General features: G+C 45.3%; 1 protein-coding gene across 2 annotated transcripts in view; it reads left to right on the top strand.

Annotated features, from left to right (window-relative positions):
• Positions 1-26,235, top strand: part of LOC137528865 (pikachurin-like) — a 328,823-nt gene that overhangs the window by 109,371 nt on the left and 193,217 nt on the right. For both annotated transcript variants that reach the window (XM_068250585.1, XM_068250579.1), the window contains exon 2: positions 17,116-17,225. In XM_068250585.1, the coding sequence (XP_068106686.1) occupies positions 17,116-17,225 (110 nt within the window). The remainder of the gene's footprint in view (positions 1-17,115; positions 17,226-26,235) is intronic.

The raw sequence follows: 26,235 nt of genomic DNA, 5'->3' as shown, positions 1-26,235 counted from the left end.
CCTCCTTTTAAACGGTTTTTAACCCATCTTATCCTATTTTGGCGCCTCTATTAACCATTTTTACTCATATCTTGTCCACCCTGGGTGGAGGGGTGTTACCCCATTTTTTTCTTTCTATAGAGAGCGACTTTTTATACCTGAGTGGGGTCAGGTGATAATTCTCCCCATCTGCTATTACAGTGGTCGCCTGTGTGGTGACCCACACTTGTGAGTATATTCTCATTTATATACCTTTTCCATATTGGTTGTACTTACTACACTAGATTTGGCTCTCGGTTTTTTCCTGTTTTTCAAGCCTAGTAGTTCAGCGGTTCCTGAGGACATACCCAGGCGTGGCGGATCTTCTGTTGAAGGTGCGTCGGGTGGCCAAACATTGTAGAAATTCCAGTACTGTTTCGGGGGCACTCGCCAAGATGCAGGAGCGCTTCAATCTCCCCCACCATCGCTTGCTGTGTGATGTCCCTACGCACTGGAATTCTACGCTGCACATGCTAGCCCACTTTTGTGAGCAGAAGAGTGCAGTGGTCCAGTACATGACGGCGCAGTACCGAGGCGCATCCGGACAGCTGACAAGCTTCTGTGGATCCGATTGGGCCAACATGTTGGACCTCTGCCAAGTCCTCCAAAATTTTGAGCAATCCACGTTGCTTGTGAGCAATGACAACTCTTCAGTCAGCATTACCATACCACTGCTGTGTTTACTGAAGAGGTCAATGTTGAAAATCAAGGAAACAGCTGTCATGATGCAACTGGGGGAATCTGAAGGAGAAAACGATCAGCGTGATGGTACCAACATCAGGCCATCCGCCTCAGGGAACGCTGGCCCCAGCAGCTATGACGAAGAAGAGGAGGAGGAACAGCTGGAGTTGGAGCAGGAATTTCATGCCACCACTGACGAGGGCCAGAGTGGTGTTGGACTTCCACAATTCAGCGCGAATGGTCAGCAGAAGCAGACCAGGAGGAAGGTGACGACTATGATGCATCACAACAACTATCACAACGCTCACAAGAGGATGATGAGGATTCTGGTAGGACTCTGGCACACATGGCTCAATTCATGCTAGACTGCATTGAACGTGACCCACGCATTGTGCGCATTCTGGACAACACCAATTACTGGGTTTATACCCTTCTGGATCCACGGTACAAACACAATGTTCCAAAACTGCTTGAAGAAAGAGTCAGACAGGTCAAAGTGGAAGAATACCAGCAGGCCCTTGTGGAGACTTTAGAGAGGAGATTGACATCCTCCCCCTCCTCTAGCCAGTTGTACGCCGACAGACTGACTTCCGCAAACCCAGGACGACCAGGAGGGCAGCAAACAACGCAAGCCGCAGCTAGTGCCCAAAAGGGAATGGTATCGGCAGTGTCCTTGGAGTGGGAGTAATCTCATTCGCGCTTTAAGGTTGGCTAAGCTGACACACATCCCTTGCCTGGCGCACGTGATGAACCTAGTAGTTCAGCGGTTCCTGAGGACATACCCAGGCGTGGCCGATCTTCTGTTGAAGGTGCGTCGGGTGGCCAAACATTGTAGAAATTCCAGTACTGTTTCGGGGGCACTCGCCAAGATGCAGGAGCGCTTCAATCTCCCCCACCATCGCTTGCTGTGTGATGTCCCTACGCACTGGAATTCTACGCTGCACATGCTAGCCCACTTTTGTGAGCAGAAGAGTGCAGTGGTCCAGTACATGACGGCGCAGTACCGAGGCGCATCCGGACAGCTGACAAGCTTCTGTGGATCCGATTGGGCCAACATGTTGGACCTCTGCCAAGTCCTCCAAAATTTTGAGCAATCCACGTTGCTTGTGAGCAATGACAACTCTTCAGTCAGCATTACCATACCACTGCTGTGTTTACTGAAGAGGTCAATGTTGAAAATCAAGGAAACAGCTGTCATGATGCAACTGGGGGAATCTGAAGGAGAAAACGATCAGCGTGATGGTACCAACATCAGGCCATCCGCCTCAGGGAACGCTGGCCCCAGCAGCTATGACGAAGAAGAGGAGGAGGAACAGCTGGAGTTGGAGCAGGAATTTCATGCCACCACTGACGAGGGCCAGAGTGGTGTTGGACTTCCACAATTCAGCGCGAATGGTCAGCAGAAGCAGACCAGGAGGAAGGTGACGACTATGATGCATCACAACAACTATCACAACGCTCACAAGAGGATGATGAGGATTCTGGTAGGACTCTGGCACACATGGCTCAATTCATGCTAGACTGCATTGAACGTGACCCACGCATTGTGCGCATTCTGGACAACACCAATTACTGGGTTTATACCCTTCTGGATCCACGGTACAAACACAATGTTCCAAAACTGCTTGAAGAAAGAGTCAGACAGGTCAAAGTGGAAGAATACCAGCAGGCCCTTGTGGAGACTTTAGAGAGGAGATTGACATCCTCCCCCTCCTCTAGCCAGTTGTACGCCGACAGACTGACTTCCGCAAACCCAGGACGACCAGGAGGGCAGCAAACAACGCAAGCCGCAGCTAGTGCCCAAAAGGGAATGGTATCGGCAGTGTCCTTGGAGTGGAAAAATTTTCTGACACCCATGCAGCAGCAGCCCACTGAACAGCAAGCGTGCAGATCCACCTCCAACACCGATCGCCAGGAGAAGATGGTCAAGGACTACATGTCAGATGACGTAGCTGTGTCGAACAATCCATCTGCACCCTTCAACTATTGGGTATCGAAGCTAGACACCTGGCACGAACTGGCAATGTACGCAATAGAGGTGCTGGCTTGCCCGGCAGCCAGCGTTATGTCGGAACGCTGTTTCAGTGCTGCCGGAGGCATCGTCACAGATCGGCGTATCCGCCTCTCCACAGAAAATGCAGACCGTCTGACTCAAATTAAAATGAATCAATCCTGGATTGGAAATGACTACGCAACACTCCAGGACCCCAACCAAGTAACATGAACAATGAACATCTGGGATGGTGTAGCGTTTCCGGTCCCTGTTTATTGAACCTCTCATCTGTATTACATTTATGACTGCATGGCGGCAAAAAGCATTGCTGCTATATCCGCACGCTTTTTGTCCTCATGCAAGGCCTGGGTTGTTGTGTCTCAAAAAGCATGGCCTTCTCCTCCTGCGCCTCCTCCTGTTCCATCACGTCTGCTGCTGCTGGGTTAGCGTTGCTGCGTGGTCCCTGTTTATTGAACCACTTATCTTTATTACATTTATGACTGCATGGCGGTACAAAGCATGCTATCCGCACGCTTCTTGTCCTCATGCAAGGCCTGGGTTGTTGTTTCTCACAAAGCGTGGCCTTCTCCTCCTGCGCCTCCTCCTGTTCCATCACGTCTGCTGCTGCTGGGTTAGCGTTGCCGCGTGGTCCCTGTTTATTGAACCACTTATCTTTATTACATTTATGACTGCATGGCGGTACAAAGCATGCTATCCGCACGCTTCTTGTCCTCATGCAAGGCCTGGGTTGTTGTGTCTCACAAAGCGTGGCCTTCTCCTCCTGCGCCTCCTCCTGTTCCATCACGTCTGCTGCTGCTGGTGCTGGGTTAGCGTTACCGGTCCCTTTTCCTGGAACCTCTTCTCTGTATTACATTTATGACTGCATGGCGAAAAAAAGCAAAGAAACATGACATTTTCCACATTTAAAAGACAGTTTTTCCTTTGAAACTTTACAATCAATTTTCTCAAAAACTATGAGCTCTTTTTCAAATATTTTTTTTCCTCTTGTACCCACTCCCAAGGTACACATACCCTGCTAATTTGGGGTATGTAGCATGTAAGGAAGCTTTACAAAGCACGAAAGTTCGGGTCCCCATTGACTTCCATTATGTTCGGAGTTCGGCGCGAACACCCGAACATCGCGGCGATGTTCGGCGAACGTTCGCGAACCCGAACATCTAGGTGTTCACCCAACACTAGTTATGATGTAGTACAGTCCCATAGATATGATGTAGTACAGTCCCATAGATATGATGTAGTACAGTCCCACAGTTATGATGTAGTACAGTGCCACAAATATGATGTAGTACAGTCCCAAAGTTATGATGTAGTACAGTCCCACAGTTATGATGTAGTACAGTCCCACAGTTATGATGTAGTACAGTCCCACAGATATGATGTAGTACACTCCCACAGATATGATGTAGTACAGTCCCACAGTTATGATGTAATACCGTCCCACAGATTTGATGTAGTACAGTCCCACAGTTATGATGTAGTACAATCCCACAGTTATGATGTAGTACAGTCCCACAGTTATGATGTAGTACCGTCCCACAGATATGATGTAGTACAGTCCCAAAGTTATGATGTAGTACAGTGCCACAAATATGATGTAGTACAGTCCCACAGTTATGATGTAGTACAGTCCCACAGTTATGATGTAGTACCGTCCCACAGATTTGATGTAGTACAGTCCCACAGTTATGATGTAGTACACTCCCACAGATATGATGTAGTACAGTCCCACAGTTATGATGTAGTGCCGTCCTACAGATATGATGTAGTACAGTCCCATAGATATGATGTAGTACAGTCCCATAGATATGATGTAGTACAGTCCCACAGTTATGATGTAGTACAGTGCCACAAATATGATGTAGTACAGTCCCAAAGTTATGATGTAGTACAGTCCCACAGTTATGATGTAGTACAGTCCCACAGTTATGATGTAGTACAGTCCCACAGATATGATGTAGTACACTCCCACAGATATGATGTAGTACAGTCCCACAGTTATGATGTAATACCGTCCCACAGATTTGATGTAGTACAGTCCCACAGTTATGATGTAGTACAATCCCACAGTTATGATATAGTACAGTCCCACAGTTATGATGTAGTACCGTCCCACAGATATGATGTAGTACAGTCCCAAAGTTATGATGTAGTACAGTGCCACAAATATGATGTAGTACAGTCCCACAGTTATGATGTAGTACAGTCCCACAGTTATGATGTACAGTGTTCTCCCCAGGCTCTTTTAGCTGGGTGCTCCACCCGGCTAGATTTTGTGACCACCCGGCTGTCATCGGCTCACCTCACCACCTCCTATGCTGTAAGCAGAGTTGCCCTGCATTTTCATCTCATCCCACCCGGCTGCTTTTTCATGCCACCCGGCTACTATTTCATGCCACCCAGCTGGAAAAAAATTCTGGGGAGAACACTGATGTAGTACCGTCCCACAGATTTGATGTAGTACAGTCCCACAGTTATGATGTAGTACACTCCCACAGATATGATGTAGTACAGTCCCACAGTTATGATGTAGTACAGTCCCACAGTTATGATATAGTACCGTCCCACAGATTTGATGTAGTACAGTCCCACAGTTATGATGTAGTACACTCCCACAGATATGATGTAGTACAGTCCCACAGTTATGATGTAGTACAGTGCCACAGATATGATGTAGTACTGTCCCACAGATACGATGTAGTACAGTCCCACAGTTATGATGTAGTACCGTCCCACAGATTTGATGTAGTACAATCCCACAGATATGATTTAGTACAGTCCCTTGGATATGAGCACTACCCACCCCACCCATGCTTTGCTGCTTTATTTTCAGTACAAATGTCCAAATGTGGAGGATATTTAGATAGAAAAAAATAAAAAACATTTGGGGGAAAAATGGCACAGTGTTACTCGTTAATGAGTACCGGAACTGGGACACCTAGAAGTCTTTGGATAGTAAAGAGGTTACTCCGATCTCCTAACACCCCTCCGTTCCTGTGCTCAGTCCCTCTAAACACATTCAGCAATATGTTACTCATGGCATCCAGAGGCTTCTCTCTACTGACGCAAGTATCAAGTGGAGTATCTAATTATTTTTCTTTCTCTCCATTCAGATTTGCTTTAAAGTACGCCTGAAAGGGATATAGAGGCTGACATATTTGGTTCCTTTTAAACAATACCAGTTCCCTGGCAGTCCTGCTTATCGTTCTGACATTAGTAGTGTCTGAATCACACACCTAAATCAAGCTTGCAGCTAATCTTTTTGGTAGAAACATCTGATCTGCATGCTTGTTCAGGGTCTATGGCTAAAAACGTTAGAGGCAGAGGATCAGCAGGACAGCCAGTCAACTGGTATTACTTTTAAGGAAATAAATATGGCAACATCCGTATCCCTCTCACTTTAGGTGTCCTTTAAAACCACAAACACAAACTGGATGTATATATACGTCCAGTGAAGTTGTGGTGGGTGCACCACCAGTTTGTTACTAAATAAGCCACATGTGGTATCATTTTAACCGTGACAAGTTGTAGAACTCGTACAATACATTTTGGTGTGTTGTAAAGCTTGGACCCATGTCCCATAAAAAAATGGGTAGTGATAATCTCAATGCAACATAAAAAAAAACATTTTTAAAATTATAATCAAACTTGGGAAAGTTTTATCAAAACTACACGAGGTAACTGTATGGGGTAACATTTTAACTGTAATAAGTAGCAGAATAGATTTTAGCATGTTTTAGGGTCTTGCATGTCAAAACAATAGTTTTCGTATATTCTGTACCAAAATAAAAGACTTGTAAAAAAAAAACAAAGTGACAGAATATTAAAGAAAAAATATACATTGTATTTATATATATATTGTTACCTTAGGAACTTGGCTTTTTAAATATGTTTTTCATGAGAATATATTAGTATTATTTTTGCAAATAAGGTCTTATAATCATCGATAGTGTACAATGAGAAAGCAAAAAACAGAAAAAAGGCACCTTTATTTCTAAATAACTTGTAACCATACATTTTACTAGGAACACAATCTAAATGTGGTAATAACCAAAATGGATTAACAAGTAACATTTGTGGGTTCATCTTGTAGTAAGCACAGTTTATTGTAAAGTTGTAATGGATGTAAATGGTGAAATAGTGTGTTTTTTCAATTGTTCCCTTATTTTCCCTTTAAAATGCATAAAAAGTAAGGTAATTACTAAACAAAGATATCAACAACTAAAAGCCTATTTTGTCCTGAAAAAAACAATATATAGATTATTTAGGTGTGATAAGTAGTAATAAAGTTATTGGCGAAAGAATGGGAGTAGCGCTGATATGTAAAAATTGCACGGGGGCTGAAGTGGTTTTGTGCTGCAGCACTTAATGTGCTATTCAAGGCAATGGTCCTCAAGGTAAATACAGCCCTGGCGATGTGGGTGAGCTATTAAGCAGCAATCTATCACTGCTTTAGGCCCCTGAGTGCTATCCATTTTCTAAATTATTCTCTGTACTCCTCACCATCTGAATCTGAATAGAGCCGTAAGAAAAAAAAAACCCTAAAAAACATCAGACAAACAAGAGGAAGGAGAAGAGATATGGAGAGAGCTGCGCTGACTCCCGCCTGGAGTTTAGCTGATGTGTGCAGAGTTTGGCTGCGAGATGAATCGGTGATATTGACTGACAGAAAATGTTCTTTTAAATTTGTCTTTTTATCTCAGATGTGCTGTGTTTACTTTCTGCAGGGAGGGGGGAGGGGAGCGGAGGAGGGGGGAAATGAGGAACCGACCATACGCTTGAAAAGCAAACTCCATGACGCTTCATTGGATTAAACACTGAATAGAAGTAACATTTGTAATTCATACCATTTAAAAATGTTCTCTTCACAAGCTATTAAAGTGTACCTGTCACGAGGGGAAAAAGAGGATTTAGCGTATTTTTCAGACTATAAGAAGACACACTTTTTCTTCCCTAAAAGTGTGTGTGTGTGTGGGGGGGGGGGGGGGAGTCCCTGCGTCCTATGGTTCAAATACAGGGAGTGCTCGACTTAAAGCGGAATATAACCCTGCATTTCAACTTTGCTCTAAAACATTATTTACAGTATATTATATGCAACCAGCATTTTTTTTTTTACTAGACCAGCATTGGAAGGGTTACACAGGGCTTTAAAGTCCCTAGAGATTTCTGCAGACGCATCCGAACTTGAGTTAGATACTTTTTGTTTACAAATATGTGTTTATTATGACTCATCTCTCTCACTGAGAAGGAGCTTGGAGGACAGCCAAAGAGATGTATCTATTGATAAACAGTTACACACTAACTAAATAGAATGTAACTATCTGAATGTCTGCACGGAACTTAAAACCTCTGTGTTTAACCCTTCCAATGCTGGTCTAGTAAAAAAAAAAATGCTTTTTGCATATAATATGCTGTAAATAATGTTTTAGAGCAAAGTTGAAATGCAGGGTTATATTCCGCTTTAAGATAGCCCGGCGTTACGAACTGGTGACCTGCCGCAATGTCGGGGACTCCTTGTGTGGCAGCACTTCGTTTTCCTGTCATTTCACACGCGACTGGCACTGGGGGGAAGAGCGAGTGAGAGAAAAGCAGCTGATCGCTGGGGGGTCAGGTGAGAGATACAGGCGGCTGTCACTGCTAATTGAATTACACAGGGGGAGTTCAGGAGACACGGAAGACGATAGAGAACATGCTTATGGGCCTGGAGGTAGCACCTGGTGAGTATGAAATCTTTAGGTATCATAGTCTCTGGTTTCCTTTAAAGTATCCCTGATCCGGGGTAAAATCTATCAAATTTAGGCCATGGTGGACTTTGTAGAAGTGTTCATGGTTGTCCTTGGGGTTCCCCTTCTCCAGCCCTCGTAGCTCCCAGGTTCGCCCAGAAGTTCCTCCATGTGGCGCAGAGCTATCCTGGAGTGCAAGTGGGAGTTTTGAGCTGCACCTGCATAGTGAAAGAAAGCGTTGCTTCCTCTGTGCTTGCAAGATTTGGAACTTGTGCATGCGCAGTTCTGATTGACACACCACTACTAGAGGGAGATTCCTGGTTTTTATATTTAATTGGAGGATTCCTTCAACTATAAAGATCACCAGGGATCAGGAGGGTCCCCGAGGACGTATCTGCAAATGTAATCTAGCCCACCATGGGCTTCATTCCCCCCCCCCCCCCCCCCAGTTCAGGGGTACTTTCAAGCACACCTGAACTGTGCTTAAACTTGTAGACTTTTACTTTGCTGAGGCTTCTTCCAGCTCTCTGTAGTCCGTGAGGTCCCTCAACATCCTCTGGGTCCCCTCTGTTCTCCTGCTGGCAGCTCTGTAAGATATGCGACCATAGAGGGGAGGGGACCCAGAGGGACCTGACGGACTATGAGGGGCTGGAAGAAGCCCCAGGGAAGTATACCATATTTTTCAGACTATTGGATGCACCTAGGCGAAGAGGACAAAAACCAGGGAAAAAACATACTAAACTCGGTGCATCCATGGTCCAGGAGCATCTTGTAGAGGTTCTCCCTCCTGTCCCCCTTGTGTCCTCCTCCTGTCCCCCTTGGTGTCCAGACCACGGGAGGACGGCGAGGTACTCAGACATGCTTATGGGGCTGGAGGAAGCCCCGGGTAAGTATTAAATCTTTAGGTATCGCCGTCTCTGGTACATTTTAAGCCTTGCACACATTCTAGATACTCTGTGGCTGGTCTTTCCTCACTCTCTCGTTTGAGAATCTAGCGCGTCATCTTTGCCTTCAGATGTAGTTTAGTGACCTGTCACATTAAATTCTGAGTGAGTAGTGACTGATGAGCTACTTGCCTGGCCACCAAAGGTCGCTCACTTATGCATTACCTCATTATCTCTCCTCAAAAATGTGTGTGGACAATGATGGGGCCTCAAAGTTCATGATTAGTAGTTACGTCTCCGTTATTGACTACATCACCTAATAAAGTGTCTATAATGACAGTTGCGTAGCTAAGGAACTATACACCCCAGTGCAGGTTTTACATTTGACACCTTAAATAGGAAGTGTAGTAAAAATAACAATGCAATTTGTAGTATAACTGCATTCACAGTTAAACACAGCACATTGTTCTTCAGTGAAAAGCTTCAGGCTGCATCTAAAGAGGTGATAACATTGTTATTTGCATTCCTTTGTCAGATACATTTAGTAAACATTAGCAAAGTGCTGAAACTGACTTCTCTCTGCTTCTAGTATGTGTTCAGCCGAGAAGTGATCACTAGATATACTGTATTTTAATATATAAATACAGCAGCTATGCTATAAAATGCCATGGCAGCTTTCAGAGCAGATAAACTGTACTTTGGGAATTTGTAGACAGACAATATTACTTGTGTACAAAAGCAGATAACTGTTTTGATAATAAAACAGTAGGAAAACACATTTTTATTGAATGTTATGTCAGAGTTTTATCCCACTTTTATACAGATTTTTGAATGTAAGTATAATCTGCTTGGTTTCTTGGGAGCAGATAGATCAGGGATGAATGGAGGCCTGGTGTGTCTGGCGCAGGAGTGTGCAGCGGGTGACATGCTGCTGAAGCAGCGGCATGAGGCCTCTGAGGCGCGCTTCCCAGAAGGTCAGGCTGTCTATATGGCGGCACAAAGTACCCATATAGCTGCCTTTGATTTTCTGACACATCTGCCTCATCTTAACGGATGGCCTGTGAGAGTCTTTGAAGAGAAAATAGAAGGTTTATATTTAAAACCACCTGCTTAAACTTTAAAGGGGCTGTTTGATGCACACAAAAAAATTAAAATGGTATACACATTTTCATAGGGATATCCACAGTTTATTTCAGTAACAAAGAAAGATCCCAGTTACCTGTAACTCTTTTCCAAGCTGTTATTTTTGCACTGTAGTGCTAGATCTCTGAAAAGGCTGCATAGTGTAAAGTCTAGAGGAGCCGCCTTCAAATAGAGATGTTGGTGGAGGAGGGCTACACATGGAAGGAGAGGCTTGACAGGGGACAGGATGAAGAAAAAGGCTAGACGTGGAAAATAGGGACTGGTGTCAGGGCCGGTGCTACCAACTGGGCAATTGCCCCAGGGCCTCGAGCCGTCTGCCACTCAGGAGTCTCCCTAACTTAAAGAGACACTGAAGTGTCTTTTTTTAACCTTAGTTTTGTATCCAGCCATCTTAAGTATTAATTTACAAGTTGATTCGCCGTATTCCTGCAACAGAGCGAGTGATTTATGCCCCAGAAATAGCCTAGGGAAGTTACACACTTTCCAGGATTTTGCTTCCTGGTAGAGGCAGAGCAGTGCGCAGTAGCTCTGCCTCTTATCCAATCAATCAATCAAAATCTGCAACTTGAAAAGTCTCTTTAACTGTTGCTTGGTATGTGTTCATCAGAGAAGCGTCTTGCCTGTGCCGGTGGGCACAGTCCTCTGTCAATGCTTGTGGGAGAGTTGGCAGGCACTCGGGGAACGCTGCAAATGCTGGCATATGTTTGATACACCAAGTATAACTATGTGCTCAAGACAACAGGCAAGAGTTATTGCAAAACATCAGGAGGCAAGAAATGTCTGGCACTATAGTTTATTAGTGCAGCATCATGCAAAAAACGTATTGTGGCAAAAACAGTTTCAACATCAAAAACGTGCAGGTAAACTTGTGTCAAAATTGGCATTACAAATGCATGTAGGCTGTACCTGGATGTGGAGGGGAGGTAGCAGGTGTGGGCGCCAAATGGTGCACGGTCCTTACGACCATTTCGCAGGGTGACTGCCTACCTTCATCTGAGGTGTGCACAATGTGTCCGGAACAGCAGCGGAACTAAGTAAGCGCCTGTCAATAGGCGCACTTCCGGTATGCTGCTAGGACCCACCCTCGCTATGTGGTTGGTCCAAGATGGTGCTCCAATGAAACCTGAGGTGGGTGGCGCCCAGCAAGTTAGAAAGGGGTCGCGCACGCACACGTCATAGAGGACGTAGCGAGCAAGCAGCCAATGACTGGGCGTCTCCATTCCCAGATTGTTTACAAGTGCTGCAGTTGCTTGGTGACGAGATGCATCTCGCCCACGACAGTCCGGGCAACCCCGCCCCATGTAAACATTGGTAGCAGTGTATGCTCGGAGAGCCGTAGCGAGTGCAAATCCCGCACAAAGCATAAGTGAGCTAGCTGAGCACCAGCGTCCAGTCCAGGGACAACCGGCCATAGTCAGCAATCACTATGAAGTGTGGAGCAACTCTCACACACTGGGGCTTATTAGCTATGCATGCAGCAAATAGAGCAAAAAAGAATGGGGTCACAATAGAGAAAGGAATGGGAGGTGAACTGGGGTGTACCAGTGAGTGCAAGTGAAAGGAAGAGGTGGGGGTTAAAGAAAAGGGGAAAAAAGGAATGTGAAGGGTACACTAAAGAGATGACCTGAAAGGGAAGAAGTGGAGTGTCATAGTACCAGACAGACACCACATAGACATGAAGAGGAACAGGTTACATCATGGCATATTAAAAATTTCCTTTATTGCATTATGTAAAAATGCCCGTAAGCGGGTTCAAGTACAAAAGTTGCTGAATAAAAAGCCATTTAGAAGAATATATAAGTGGCTAAAGGATTGTTTAAGCAAAAAATACTTAAAAGATGCCATGCTATAAGCCATGGGCAACAAAGGGTGGCAATATAGGAGGCATGAATAAGAGAAAGACACACCTAAGGGTCGAGGAAGCAGGCAAGATCGACATAGTCGTTAAGACCCAACGCATTGGTGCGTAAAATCCACTGCGCCTCTTGTCTAAGCAATAGTTTCTTCTTATCACCACCTCTGCGAGGGGTATTGCAGACGTCAATACATGCAAAAGATAAGAGATTGAGCACAATACGTTTTTTGCATGATGCTGCACTAATAAACTATAGTGCCAGTCAGTCCTCTGTCAGTTGGTGGCTCCATGCATTCCTGTCTTCATCCTCCTGCCCTTCACCCTCTCCTCCGTGACACAGCACATGTTATTATGTAATAACCGGCCCCAGGTCACAGAGAAGATGCAGCCAGCTGTGGATGAGGACGGGGAGCACAGAGCCAAGGGCGGACAGAGTAGATTGCCTGCTGGGACAGGTGAGACTCTACTCTGCCAAAGACTCTGAGGGGGTCCCGGGGAGAAACAGTTGAGTTGGGGGTGACCTGGGGGAACCCGACAGTTGGATTGGGGGCCCTGGGGGGAATTTGGAATCAACAAATGGGCCCCTAGATTCTTCTTGACTTGTCTGCAGCTTTTGATACTGTGGATCATGAAATACTAATCCATCAATTGAAGAATGACTGTGGCCTAAGGGGTGCTGTTCTACAATAATTACAAAATTGGACTAACACCAGCTGGTTGAGGCTAAAATAAACTCTGACAAAACAGCGGTATTGGTGCTAGGCATTGGATAAAGTCCAAAACTGTTCCCAATTCACACTAGCAATTAAAGGAGATACCGTACAGTATAAAGACTGCGAAACCTTGGGGTGATCCTGGATGGAAAGCTAACACTCAGACAGCACGTATCAGCTGTCTTCAAGTCTTCCATCTGATAAATATAGCAAGAATCAAGCACCTTATCCCAGCTGAAGACCTACCTGCCCTGGTTCATGCATTTGTATCCTCCCGCCTGGACTACTGCAATGTCCTGTTCATCGGATCTACAGAAAAGGTTCTGCGCCCCTTACAGCTAGTACAGAATGCTGCAGCCAGACTCCTAACCAGTGCCCCCCGCAGCTCACACATCACCCCAGTACTGCAAACTCTTCACTGGTTGCCAGTAAAATGGAGAATCAATTTTAAGATCTGCCTGCTGACATTCAAGGCACTACACCACATGGGACCCAAATACATAGCGGTTCTTTTGGAACGTTATGCCCCTCCACGCACCCTCCACTCTGCCAATAAGATGAATCTGGTTATTCCCAGGATACACAGAAATACATTTGGTGCTCGGCCCTTTGCCTATGCAGCCCCTACTCTATGGAACTCACTTCCAAAGTCAGTACGAGAGGCTCCCTCTCTGGACAGCTTTAAAGCAGATCCGAGATGAAAAAGTAACTATAACAAATAACTTGTCTAGATATCTTATCTAAAGTTTAGATAGTTTACACAGCAAATCTAGCTGCAAACAGCTTTAAAAGTTTATGATTATTTATTGCTGCCTGCTGCGATACAATGAGGGCAGCCATGTTCTGTTTGTCACATTGTCACAGGTCTGAGGGCTGGAGATGCTATCAGCTTGCCTGTGTGTAAATTCAGTCCCCTCTCCTCCTCTCTCCTCCCCTCTGCCTCTGAAATCAATGGCTAGTAACCTCCTCCTGCCCAGACTGAGCTCCCATAAGCCCTTGCTACCTGGGACTGAGTGCCAAGGCTCTCTGAAAAGCTGTGGAAGCAAGGAGTTTTGAATCAGGATGATACCATTTGTTGGCTAACTATGGCCTCTTGCACACTGCATGCATTTCCAATTCTGCTTTTTAATCGGTTGTTATATCCGATTCAGATTTTTAATCTTTACTGCAGACTGGTTCCTGACAAACACTGAAAAACACAGCTTATATACACTGACATACAGAGGAGAACCATTCTTTAGCAAACATAAATGTAATTTGATGCCTTCACTGTTACTCAGGAGGCTTTCCCAGGCATCCTGGCTAAATTGATAAGATCAACTGTTCCCTCAACATAACATAAAGCAGACTCTGGTGATGAAGAGACATCGTAAATTTTGAGTTCAAATTGTAACTGGGCTGGTTACATGCACCATTAATTCTAAGCTAAAGAGAATTGTGGCATTTAAAACCAGCACATGAAAGCAAATAAAATGAATAGTGACAGTAAACACCATCTTACACAGCAAGTGGCACAAAAAATGAATCAAAAGTAGAAACATTAAAAGAATTGTGGCATTTAAAACCCATCGTACCAGCACAAGAAGTTAGAGTCCTTGTTTAAACCATTTTCTACAGCTTTGAACCAATGTATAAATGTAACAAACGTGGCAGAGGCAGCTGCGGTGAACAGCGCTACCACCGCAGCTGCCTCCAGCTCCCTGCCTAGCAATCTATCCGTGCCTCAGGCGTCTAGCACGCCGAGGACGGGTCAGTCAGCCGCACATAGGGCTGCATTATCGCAGGCGCACAGACAGGACCTTTATGCGGGGAGGAGGAGCGTCAGCTGACCGGCCGGTCGGCTGACGTCAGAGGAGACGCTCGCCGCTCCTCATTGGCTAATAGGAGGGGGCGTGCCAGAGGGGTCTCCTCTGCTTTATAAGCCTAGCTGAATCACTCGCAACTTGTCTGCTGTTGCGAATACTCTGTGTTAGCGCTCAGACCCTTAGATAGTTCCGGTGTGCTTTGATCCGGGAGGAAACCGGGGATTTCTCACAAGATAGGAATTGTTTGATAGCCTTAAAGATTTACATTACTGTGTTATTATTTGTGCATGACTCTGGCTCGTTCTGACTACTCTTCTGCTCAGTGTCTCTGTACCTCTGCCCATCTGATCTTGCTGCCAACTCTGCTTGTTTATTCCTTCCAGTCTCTGCCTTCCGATTTTGTACTGCATCTGTCTGTCTGTTGCCGAACCCAATCTGTCTGACCATTCTACTCTCACCAGAGGGCCCTTGACTCTGGTGAGGGGCACTGTACTGTTAGTACCCACCAGCTCCTCTGGTGAGTTATTGCCAAAGCTATCAGTACTACTGTTGCACCAATCACTCATTGCTATATGTTGTCACATCAGCTTCTTACATACCAGCATTATAGGTGATTCTGCAGATCACCATATAATCAGGTATATATCTGCATTATAGGTGATACTGCAGATCACCTAATAATCAGAATTCTGTTCTTTGCTGACACAAATCATTACACCTGTCAGAGATTTGGCGTCTAAATTTGTTGATGTATTTGTCCAGGGTAGGATTTTTTCCAGGTGTAGGGATCCATCCGCGTTTTTTTGTGGATCTGGTGTGTGTTGGCTCATTATCAGTAGTGTTGCAAGATTCCATGTCATAGTAGTGTTCCTTGAGTCGTAGCTTCCTGAAGAATTATTCCATATCACCACAGAGTGCAATCTTGTCTATGGGCTTTGCAGGGCAAAATGACAGGCCTTTGGACAGTACTGCCGTTTCAGCGTCAGTGGCCTGAAAATCTGTGGGCGAGGCTTGTTAAGTTTATAGGGAATTAGAGTATTAAAACAAAACAAAAAAAGTGTTGGCTGGAGGAATGCCCTATACACTATATGTAAGGAACACAATTATGCAATGAGTAAAAGTTTATCTCGGATCCACTTGAAGAAAAGGCTAAAAACCCACCTCTTTTCCCGAGCCTTTGAGACTGCATAATGCAGGTCACAGCGCGGAGTCCCCAGGGAGAAAAGCGCTATAAAAATATTATTGTTATTGTTAGCGCTGCTCCAGGGAAGGGGGATCAGGTGGGGGGGTTCCAGGGGGGACCCCTAGGTTAATTTTGCCCGGGCCCCATTGTAGCAAGAGCCAGTCCTGATTGGCATCAACGCAGGAGAAGGGCAGCTGCAAGTGAGGGTTGCACATGAAAGTTGGGAATAGAGGGCATGTATGTATATTATGTGTGTGTGTGTGTGGGGGGGGGGGATTTGCTGCCCATAAAAAAGGAGAGGCTCTCGCAAATGGAAGAAAAAAGCTGGTAGGGCCAAGGCAGAGGTTCCAGAAGTGCCTGCCTTGGGTGCAGAGCATCGAGAGTACAGGGGAGTTGGCGTGTCACTTCTTTCCAACTTCCTGTCCTTTGACCCCCCCCCCCCCCCCCTGTTCTAACTCGGATTTACACACAGCTGGTGTTTACAATAGAGACTCACCGCCTCCCGGCTCAAGGCGCTAGAGGCTCTGCCTGTCTTCAGCGCCGTCCATCCTTTGCCTCTCTGATCTGAGAATCAGGAAGTAGAGAGCGTGGGGTGAGGAGGGGGAGTGCACATTGGAATCTTTTCCTTTGGTGCTGGAGAACCTTGTCCCAAACCTGCTAGGAAACAAACTGTATTAGCTGTTAACCCTTTCCTATTGCACGATGTTAGTAGCGATGGTCAATGAGATTAAAAAAAAAAATCATGAGTTGATGCAGGATTATGCAAATTTTGAATGCAAATGTATACAGCTTGAAAATGGACCAATCAAATTCCACTTGGTGGTATTTGATTGGACACTCAAGCTTTTGAGCTGTGTTCCCTGATTGCTGTGCAATACATTAGACAGGCCAAAGCCTCTGTGCTGTGGTAAATGGTATGAATGTAGCAATCTCTACGGAAACGCAATGGATTCCAATTTGCAATACTGTCAAAGAAAGAGAAGCTCTTTAGAAGATTTTCAAACTGATTAGTATAAAGTTATTTATATATGTTCTATTCTTGGATTGTTGAATTATTGTACAAACACTTTCTAATGGTGAATTCATTTTCTCTTTACAGAGCGATTAGGACCCCCGCTGGATATCGACCTTGAAGCCATAAACTGCACAGCATTCAGTGTAACATGGAGGATGCCCCGGCAGCACGCCAGCACCATCAATGGCTACACTGTAAGTGATAATAACGCTCATTCATGAATGCTGAGAGAGGAATGAGATGTAATAAAGTGTACCTGTCACCATACATCTGTGCTTTTTCTTGTATATGTCGGTGAGGATGAGCTATTAATATGTGGCAATTAAACTGGAGATGGGGCTCTTTTCCTTAAATAGCTGAACTGAGCACTTGTCAGGCAGCTCAGTCACCCTTCTGCTGGCCACAAGTGCATTTTTGCTGTAATTACATGCAGAGAAATGGGAGCGCTTAATAACACTGTGCTCAGGGGTGTAGCAATAGCCCCTGCAAGGGATGCAGCTGCAGGGGGCCCCAGAAACCACAGGGGGCCCTGTGTGGAGAGAAGTTTCTTTTCCCTGTCCTGAGAGACTGACAACGAAGGGCACAAAGAGAAAAAGATTTCTGCTCTCTGCACAATTGTTCTAATGGCTGCATCTGCTCAGCCACTGATAACGAATCATACAAATCAAGCAAAGCTTTGTAGACAGTCCCTATTCAGTGTCCCTCTTCAGTGTGCAGCAGGCTCTTTTGCACAGCCCCCTACCCCCAACCTCTCTACTCCTCTCCAAGTACAGTCTACTGTAGTGATCTTAGAGAAGTCTGCAAAGCCAGTTCTGCGCCATCAGTCATGGACAGAGTTAGTGTAATAAGCTGAGGCTTTTTCTGTATGCATTTTCTGTACACCATGTGTGTCTGTATGTGTGAAAACATGCACAATTTATTAGTAACCACTGCATGCCAGGAACACACCTACAAGATATTTTGGAGACATTTGCATCCTGGCTTCTACCCAGAGCTGGGACAAGGTCCTTCAGCACCCAAGGCTGAGACAGCAAAGTGCGCCCCTCCATCCCTTCCACCCAAGCTGTCACACACTGATTGCTATTAGACTAAGAGGGCCACAGGGCCCACAACCTCCCCAACACCTTAACCACTTGAGGACCTAGCCTTTACCCCCCCTTAAGGACCAGCGCTGTATTTTCAGATCTGTGCTGGGTGGGCTCTACAGCCCCCAGCACAGATCAGCTGGCATGCAGAGCGATCAGATCGCCCCCCTTTTTTCCCCCCTAGGGGGATGATGTGCTGGGGGGGTCTGATTGCTTCTGCATGCTGTGGGTGTTGCGGGGGGGGGGCACCTCAAAGCCCCCCTCCGCGGCGAAATTCCCCCCTCCCTCTCCTACCTTCTACACCTCCGGTGATCGGGGCTGCACAGGACGCTATCCGTCCTGTGCAGCCAGTGACAGGCTGTCACATGGCGGCGATCCCCGGCCGCTGATTGGCCGGGGATCGCCGATCTGCCTTACGGCGCTGCTGCGCAGCAGCGCCGTACAATGTAAACAAAGCGGATTATTTCCGCTTGTGTTTACATTTATCCTGCGAGCCGCGATCGGCAGCCCGCAGGCTATTCACGGAGCCCCCCGCCGTGAATTGACAGGAAGCAGCCGCTCGCGCGAGCAGCTGCTTCCTGATTAATTAGCCTGCAGCCGGCGACGCAGTACTGCGTCGCTGGTCCTGCAGCTGCCACTTTGCCGACGCGCGTTATGAGTGCGCGGTCGGCAAGTGGTTAATCTCTAGTTATCTGGCTTGCAGTCACTGCCAATCCCCTTTTCTTATTTCTCTCTGCTTCAAAAACAATAGGGGAATGATAGCTGAGTGAGTTATGCACCCCCTCCTACACTGCGCCCTGAGGCTGGAGCCTCTCCAGCCTATGCCTCAGCCCGGCCCAAAATTTGGCCATAATCAAAGTCCCCCAGATTCTCCTGCCTGGTCCTCTTGCTTTCACCGCCGAATCTTCATGAACTGACTGTTCACTCCTTGCCCAATATATCTCACTCCTCCATAGATGCAATTGTAACGAGGAGATCAATGTGATACATTTTACCTCTCAGTGGTTTTACTGTTGATGATAATCGGTGTAGCCTTTAAAATATTATTACCGTGTTGGCAATGTTGCAATTATAATAGGGACTTAGATTGGAAAAATAAAAGCTGGGTGTGAATTAACCACTTGAGGACCGCTGTGTTAAACCCCCCTAAATACCAGGCCATTTTTCAAGAAATAGGCCACTGCAGCTTTAAGGCCTCGCTGCAGGGCCGAACATGTCAGCACACAAGTGATTCCCCCCCCAACAGAAAGCTGATTGCACCCCCAATGTTTATTTATTTTTTTATTAATATTTATTTGATTATTTTTTAAATAAAAATACCTATTTTTGTATATATATTTTCTATACCCCCCCCTCCTCCCTCCCCCGCCAGCCAATCACTGTGATCGGCTGTCACAGGCTGACCCCCCTGAGCCTGCCAGGGGAACAGCCATGTCACACGGCTGTCCCCAGTACAGCTCTGCCTTAGATCACAGCGCTGTACGGGGTAATTAGACGGGGGTTCGCTGTCTAACAGTCTCCTAGCTGCGATCACCACTGGGAGTCTGAAGGAGTATGGGTCGGAGCTCCGCCTACCAAGCGGAGATGCGTTATCTCCTGCAAAACATTACGCCGATCGGCGTTAGGCGGTCCTGGGGCTGCCGCCGTGGCCACGCCCATTGGCGTGATGCGGTCGGCAAGTGGAGGGCGGCAGAACTGCAGAGAGGGACCACATAGACTGCTAGCGGCTGTAAGAAGCCCCAGGTAAGTAAAACGAAACTGTAACCTTTCAGCTCGGATGTCCTTTAAAGCAAGCCGGAAGCCAAAATAAACTTATGAGATAATGAATTGTATGTGTAGTAGAAATAGAACATTAGTAACAAAGAAAAGAGTCTCGTATTGTTTCCAGTACAGGAAGAGTTAAGAAACGTCAGTAGTTATCTATGCAGAAGAGCTTCTCTGAGCTCTCCGACCCAACTCGTGTCAAAGACCATCCTGTTTTCATAGCACTTAAACAACCAAGAAACAGCGAGAGACAGGTTGAGATAAAGTTTTACTGCAGGAAAGTTCAAAGAGTTATTAGGTCTGTTTTATAGTTTAAAATTCAGAGTGTGGTTTGTAAACTTCAAATATGACAGAATGAGGCAACATTATGAAAAAAAATCTATATAACTGAAAATAAAAATGAGACTCTTTTTGCTACTAATGTTCTATTCATTATCCGTACTACACATACAATTCATTATATCATTCGCTCCAGGTTTGCTTTAACATTTTCACTTGGCACTCTGCAGGGAGCAGGTAGTATTTTGGCATCCATTATAGATGAATCTGTCCATCAGACCTCCAGATGGTGACGCGTGAGTCCATCACCCGAGGGAATTCATTTCCACTCCTCCGCAGTCCGGCGGCAGTGCGCTTTGCATTACTCCTCCCCACAGGTGATTTTAGGATTGTGTTTTGCTGCCAATACAAGCTCGGGTCGCAATGAATGGTTCTTGTGCTGACGAGGTTTCCAGAGGCAGTCAGAAGATTGGCAGCGAATGCTGCAATGAAGAGCAGATGAATTTAACATGCAACATGCTTCTTCGCTCAGTATTCTCTCCCTGCAACCTTGTGTGGCCTGTCACTTTACTGCTTGGCTGTTGTTGTTGTTGCTGCTAAATAGTCCCAGTTCAGGACAGCAGAGCTACAGAGAGGTCTGGTGAGGTAGAAATCTGATGAACCGATTCCCTGCAAAGTTGGCTTTCAATGACAGTGGCATCCGGAAGGTCTCTGAGTTCCTCAGAATGACTCATTCTCTGTTTGTCTAGGAAGATTGAGTGACTGTATGATTGGGTTTATGCACCTGGTAGTAGTGGGCGTGAATGAGTGTGTGTTTGTGTGTGTGTGTGTGTGTGTGTGTGGAGGGGGGCAGGGGGGGGGGGGTTGAGAGACCAGGATGCTGTTCTGGTCATGTCACTGCCCTGGATTACACCAGGAAGAGGGAGATCTAATCTTCAATCCTTGCTTTGCTTTACTCTTAGCAAAAAAACAAATACTCAAACAAAACAAAAAATTATAGTTTTGTAAACTTTAAAGAGCACTTTGGTTGCAGTATATATAGACTTGGGCCGTTTGGCTGAGATTTTCACAAATCTCACTAATATTATAAATGCGAAAGTTTGGATGTTTGTTACTCAATCACACAACAATTGCTGAACGGATTTGAATGAAATTTGGAGCACACATAGTACATTACCTGGAATAACATGTAGGATACTTTTCATCACCATAGCCAAAAAGTGGGAGACAAATACAAATTTCACTGGGAAAATGTAAACTGCATCTATTCTTACACTGTTAATGGCAGGGTTCTCAAACTTTGCACAATTGGGCACTGGGTTACTGAGATTAAAATTCAGAAAAGTTGGTGGAGCCTACCAAAGCCAATCAAAATGCACGTATATTATATATAGGAATATTTAATTGCTGCCATTCTTGCACTGTTAATGGCATACATCTCAAACCTGTTGGAATTGTAAGGCTTAGGCAGAGGGAGGGTGAGTAGGCACGGGCAATAGTATACCTGGTCCCAGGCGATCACGTCTCCTTCACTTCCTTGTTAGTTTTCAGCTGTTCTGCAGCAAGCCAATCACCATGCGACTTAAGTCCCCATATGGTGATTGGCTGGCTGCAGGACTCCTGCACACTAAACAGGAAGTGGAGGAGGAGACGCGATCGCCGGGACCAGGTAATAGATTAGAGATGCTGATAATGACAACTTGTTACTAAGGTTATTTAATGTTTTAGGATAATTCTGAAATGTTAAATACCCTTAGTAGCAAGATGCAATTATCGGCATCACCATGCGTCATTTTTTTCGCCGCGCCATTTTTTGCCACATCATTTTTGAATGCACCCGAAAGTGGTACCCCATGTGTCTGATTTTATACGTCTCTGTGGGCATAGTACACTGTTAAAACCACTTCATGTCTGGACCTTATGGACCTGACCAATTCTGACATTTAAGCTATGTTAGGTTAACCAGCAATACCTTTACCCCTACCTATCTGCCACCTAAATGATATAAATAGTTTTTCCTTCAAGACATTCAGACTTTTTTTTTTTGGGGGAAACATTAGAGTTTTATTGGGTTTTTGTACATTTACAAACATACATTGCAACTGAAGATACAGTATATAACAATTGCTTTAACAATTTAAAGTCAACAACCACTTTACCACCGCAGGTGCGTATATCTCCGTCCCTTTGCACAACCTTTAACCACCAGGGACGGAGATATACGCACCTCCCGCCGCTACGCGTGCTCTCGCTCGCTCATGCACGCGCTCCCGCACGCCACCGCCCGCTCGCCTGGAGATCAATGAACGGGAATAACCATTTCCCGTTCGTTGATCTAAGCCCCCCAGCAATGATCGGCTGCTTCTATGAGAAGCAGCACGATCATTGTGAAAAAAAAAAAGTTTCCCAGCCTCCATGAACTTCCTGCAAGAGTACTTCCTATGCTTGCAGGACGCATTCACAAAAAGTTACTGTGGCCATCTTGTGGCCAAATAGTAAAACTACACCCAAAAGCATTTTTCATATACATATACATAGTTTTACATTATAAATGAACTTATTACCTCCCACACTCCCCAAATTATTTTTTTTTTGTAATGAAAAAAGAAAAATTACAATAAAAAAAAAATACATAAACAGGGACTGAACTCTGTCAAGAGGGTATAACACTGTTACTTTATAAACTATAGGCTTGTAATTAGGGATGAACGCAAAACTGAAAAAAATGCACCTTTATTTCCAAATAAAATATTGGCGTCAAACATTGCGATAGGGACTTAATTTAAACGGTGTAATAACCGGGACAAATGGGCAAATAAATTTCATGGGTTTTAATTACAGTAGCATGCATTATTTAAAAACTATAATGGTCGAAAACTGAAAAATAATGATTTTTTCCAAATGTTTTCCTATTTTCCCATTAAAACACATTTAGAATAAAATAATTCTTGGCATAATGTCCCACCTAAAGAAAGCCTAATTGGTGGCGAAAAAAGCAAGATATAGTTCATTTCATTGCGATAAGTAATAATAAAGTTATAGACGAATGAATGGAAGGAGCGCTGAAAGGTGAAAATTGCTCTGGTGCTCAAGGGGTAAAACCCCTCAGTGGTCAAGTGGTTAAGTACATGTGACTGATAAGGCAAAGAAATCACTAGTCAACAAAAACGTATTTAAATATAGATTGATATGTTGAGTCTCTCCTGTCAGAGCTGCATTTACTTGGCCACTTGGGCTGCAGATCTAGCAGGTGCATTTTAATGGAGAACCAAGACCAGAATTGGTTCATCCAAGTCAAAATACCATATACCGTATATACTCGCATACAAGCCGAATATTTGACCCCCAAGAAGGGGGCCAAAAGTTGGGGGGTCGGCTTGTATGCGAGTCGTGGGTGGTGGTCCGCGGCCCATCCCCCCGCCCGCTCCCTCCGCGGCCGCCGCTGCTATTACCTGTTCAGCCGGCCCCTCTTGCTCTCCATCATACATATAAGTGTATCACAGCAGCGCGCCCGGCGCTGCTGCTGTGACGAGGCAGGAGAGAGCGGTTCCCCTGGTAACAGTGAAGTGTATCGCACCACATGATGGAGAGCGAGAGGGGCACCCAGGTTAGAGGAAGCGGCCGCCGGTTGAACAGGTAATAGCAGCGGCGGCCGCGGGAGGGGGGGGGGGATCACTATACTGGCTATACTGGGCACTATACTGGCTATACTGGGCACTATACTGGGCCCTATACTGGATATACTGGGCACTATACTGGCTATACTGGGCACAATACTGGCTATACTGGGCACTTTACTGGCTAAACTGGGCACTTTACTAGCTATACTGGGCACTATACTGGCTATACTGGGCACTATACTAGCTATACTGGGCACTATACTGGCTATACTGGGCACTTTACTGGCTATACTGGGCACTTTACTAGCTATACTGGGCACTATACTAGCTATACTGTGCACTTTACTAGCTCTACTGGGGCACTACCTACCAATACTGGGGCACTATACTATCTATACTGGGCACTTTACTGGCCATACTGGGCACTTTACTGGCTATACTGGGCACTTTACTAGCTATACTAGGAACTATACTAGCTATACTGTGCACTTTACTAGCTCTACTGGGGCACTACCTACCAATAATGGGGCACTATACTAGCTATACTGGGCACTATACTAGCTATACTGGACACTTTACTAGCTATACTGGGGTACTACCTACCTATACTGGGCACTATACTAGCTATACTGGGCACTATACTAGCTATACTGAGGCACTATCTACCCATACTGGGCACTATACTAGCTATACTGGGACACACTGGGGGGGTCACGAGGCCAGCACCAATCCAGCATTTCCTACCCCTCGGCTCTAGCTCTGCTCATCATCATCACTAAAAGGAGAGATGCCTGGAATCTGAAGGATAACTGTTAAAAGTTTTATTGCCACATCATATCGCAATGTCCATTATTTTCTCACAAATGCTCCTTATTTTTGCACCACCTGTCGTCCAACATTCCATCTCCATTGAGTAATACATGCTTCTTAGTTATAGCCAGACAGTGTATCTGTATGTATGAGCAGTGGTGTAGGGATCACCATAGCAGCTGTCAGGGTGTGCTTTGCCATCGGCGATACGAAGCCTGCCCGTCAACATGGGCACCCACGGCCGGGCCCCCAAGGTGAAGATTAGCGCCAGCGGAGCATAAGAGAAGTGACTCGCCTCCCCAGGCTCCACCGGTGATCTACAGTCTCCAAGGGTCCCCATCTCCATGACTACAGCACCCTCTCTCATCACGTTACACTGGGGGTACCTCTGGCTAGCTAAAATTGGACATGTGTGTGGAAAGGCGCAAAAGTGCCTCACTTTTTTTTTGGGGGGGGGGGGGGGGGGGCAACTAGATGAGCTTTTCCCATGACTCAGTCCAAAACAAAGAGGGACGCAGGTCAGGCAGGAGGTTAGAGGACGTATATTCTGCAATCTATGTATCAGAATTTCTCAATATAACAAGATCAAGATTTCACAACAATATTACATTAAACTGCAGTATAGTAAAACCACAAGATGTCACTGTGTGTAAAATGTAATGAGGATCTTTACATAGTTACATAGTTACATAGTTACTTTGGTTGAAAAAAGACATACGTCCATCGAGTTCAACCAGTACAAAGTACAACTCCAGCCTGCTCCCTCACATATCCCTGTTGATCATAAAATCCCTGGATTAACATCATTGGCATTACCTAGTAATTGTAGCCATGGATGTCATTCAACGCAAGGAAAGCATCTAAGCCCCCTTTAAATGCAGGTATAGAGTTTGCCATAACGACTTCCTGTGGCAATGCATTCCACATCTTAATCACTCTTACTGTAAAGAACCCTTTCCTAAATAAATGGCTAAAACGTTTTTCCTCCATGCGCAGATCATGTCCTCTAGTCCTTTGAGAAGGCCTAGGGACAAAAAGCTCATCCGCCAAGCTATTATATTGCCCTCTGATGTATTTATACATGTTAATTAGATCTCCTCTAAGGCGTCTTTTCTCTAGACTAAATAAACCCAGTTTATCTAACCTTTCTTGGTAAGTGAGACCTTCCATCCCACGTATCAATTTTGTTGCTCGTCTCTGCACCTGCTCTAAAACTGCAATATCTTTTTTGTAATGTGGTGCCCAGAACTGAATTCCATATTCCAGATGTGGCCTTACTAGAGAGTTAAACAGGGGCAATATTATGCTAGCATCTCGAGTTTTTATTTCCCTTTTAATGCATCCCAAAATTTTGTTAGCTTTAGCTGCAGCGGCTTGGCATTGAGTACGATTATTTAACTTGTTGTCGATGAGTACTCCTAAGTCCTTCTCCAAGTTTGATGTCCCCAACTGTATCCCATTTATTTTGTATGGTGTTAGACCATTGGTACGACCAAAATGCATGACTTTACATTTGTCAACATTGAATTTCATCTGCCATGTATGTGCCCATATAGCCATCCTATCCAGATCCTGTTGCAATATAACACTATCTTTATGAGATTGTTATTTCCTGCATTCTTTATGTTTCTCTCTGTTTTAAGCAA

The sequence above is a fragment of the Hyperolius riggenbachi genome, chromosome 1, assembly GCF_040937935.1.
Source record: "Hyperolius riggenbachi isolate aHypRig1 chromosome 1, aHypRig1.pri, whole genome shotgun sequence".
Taxonomy (NCBI): domain Eukaryota; kingdom Metazoa; phylum Chordata; class Amphibia; order Anura; family Hyperoliidae; genus Hyperolius; species Hyperolius riggenbachi.
The sequence above is the reverse complement of the archived record's forward strand: the minus strand, read 5'-3'. Positions and strand labels throughout refer to the sequence as shown.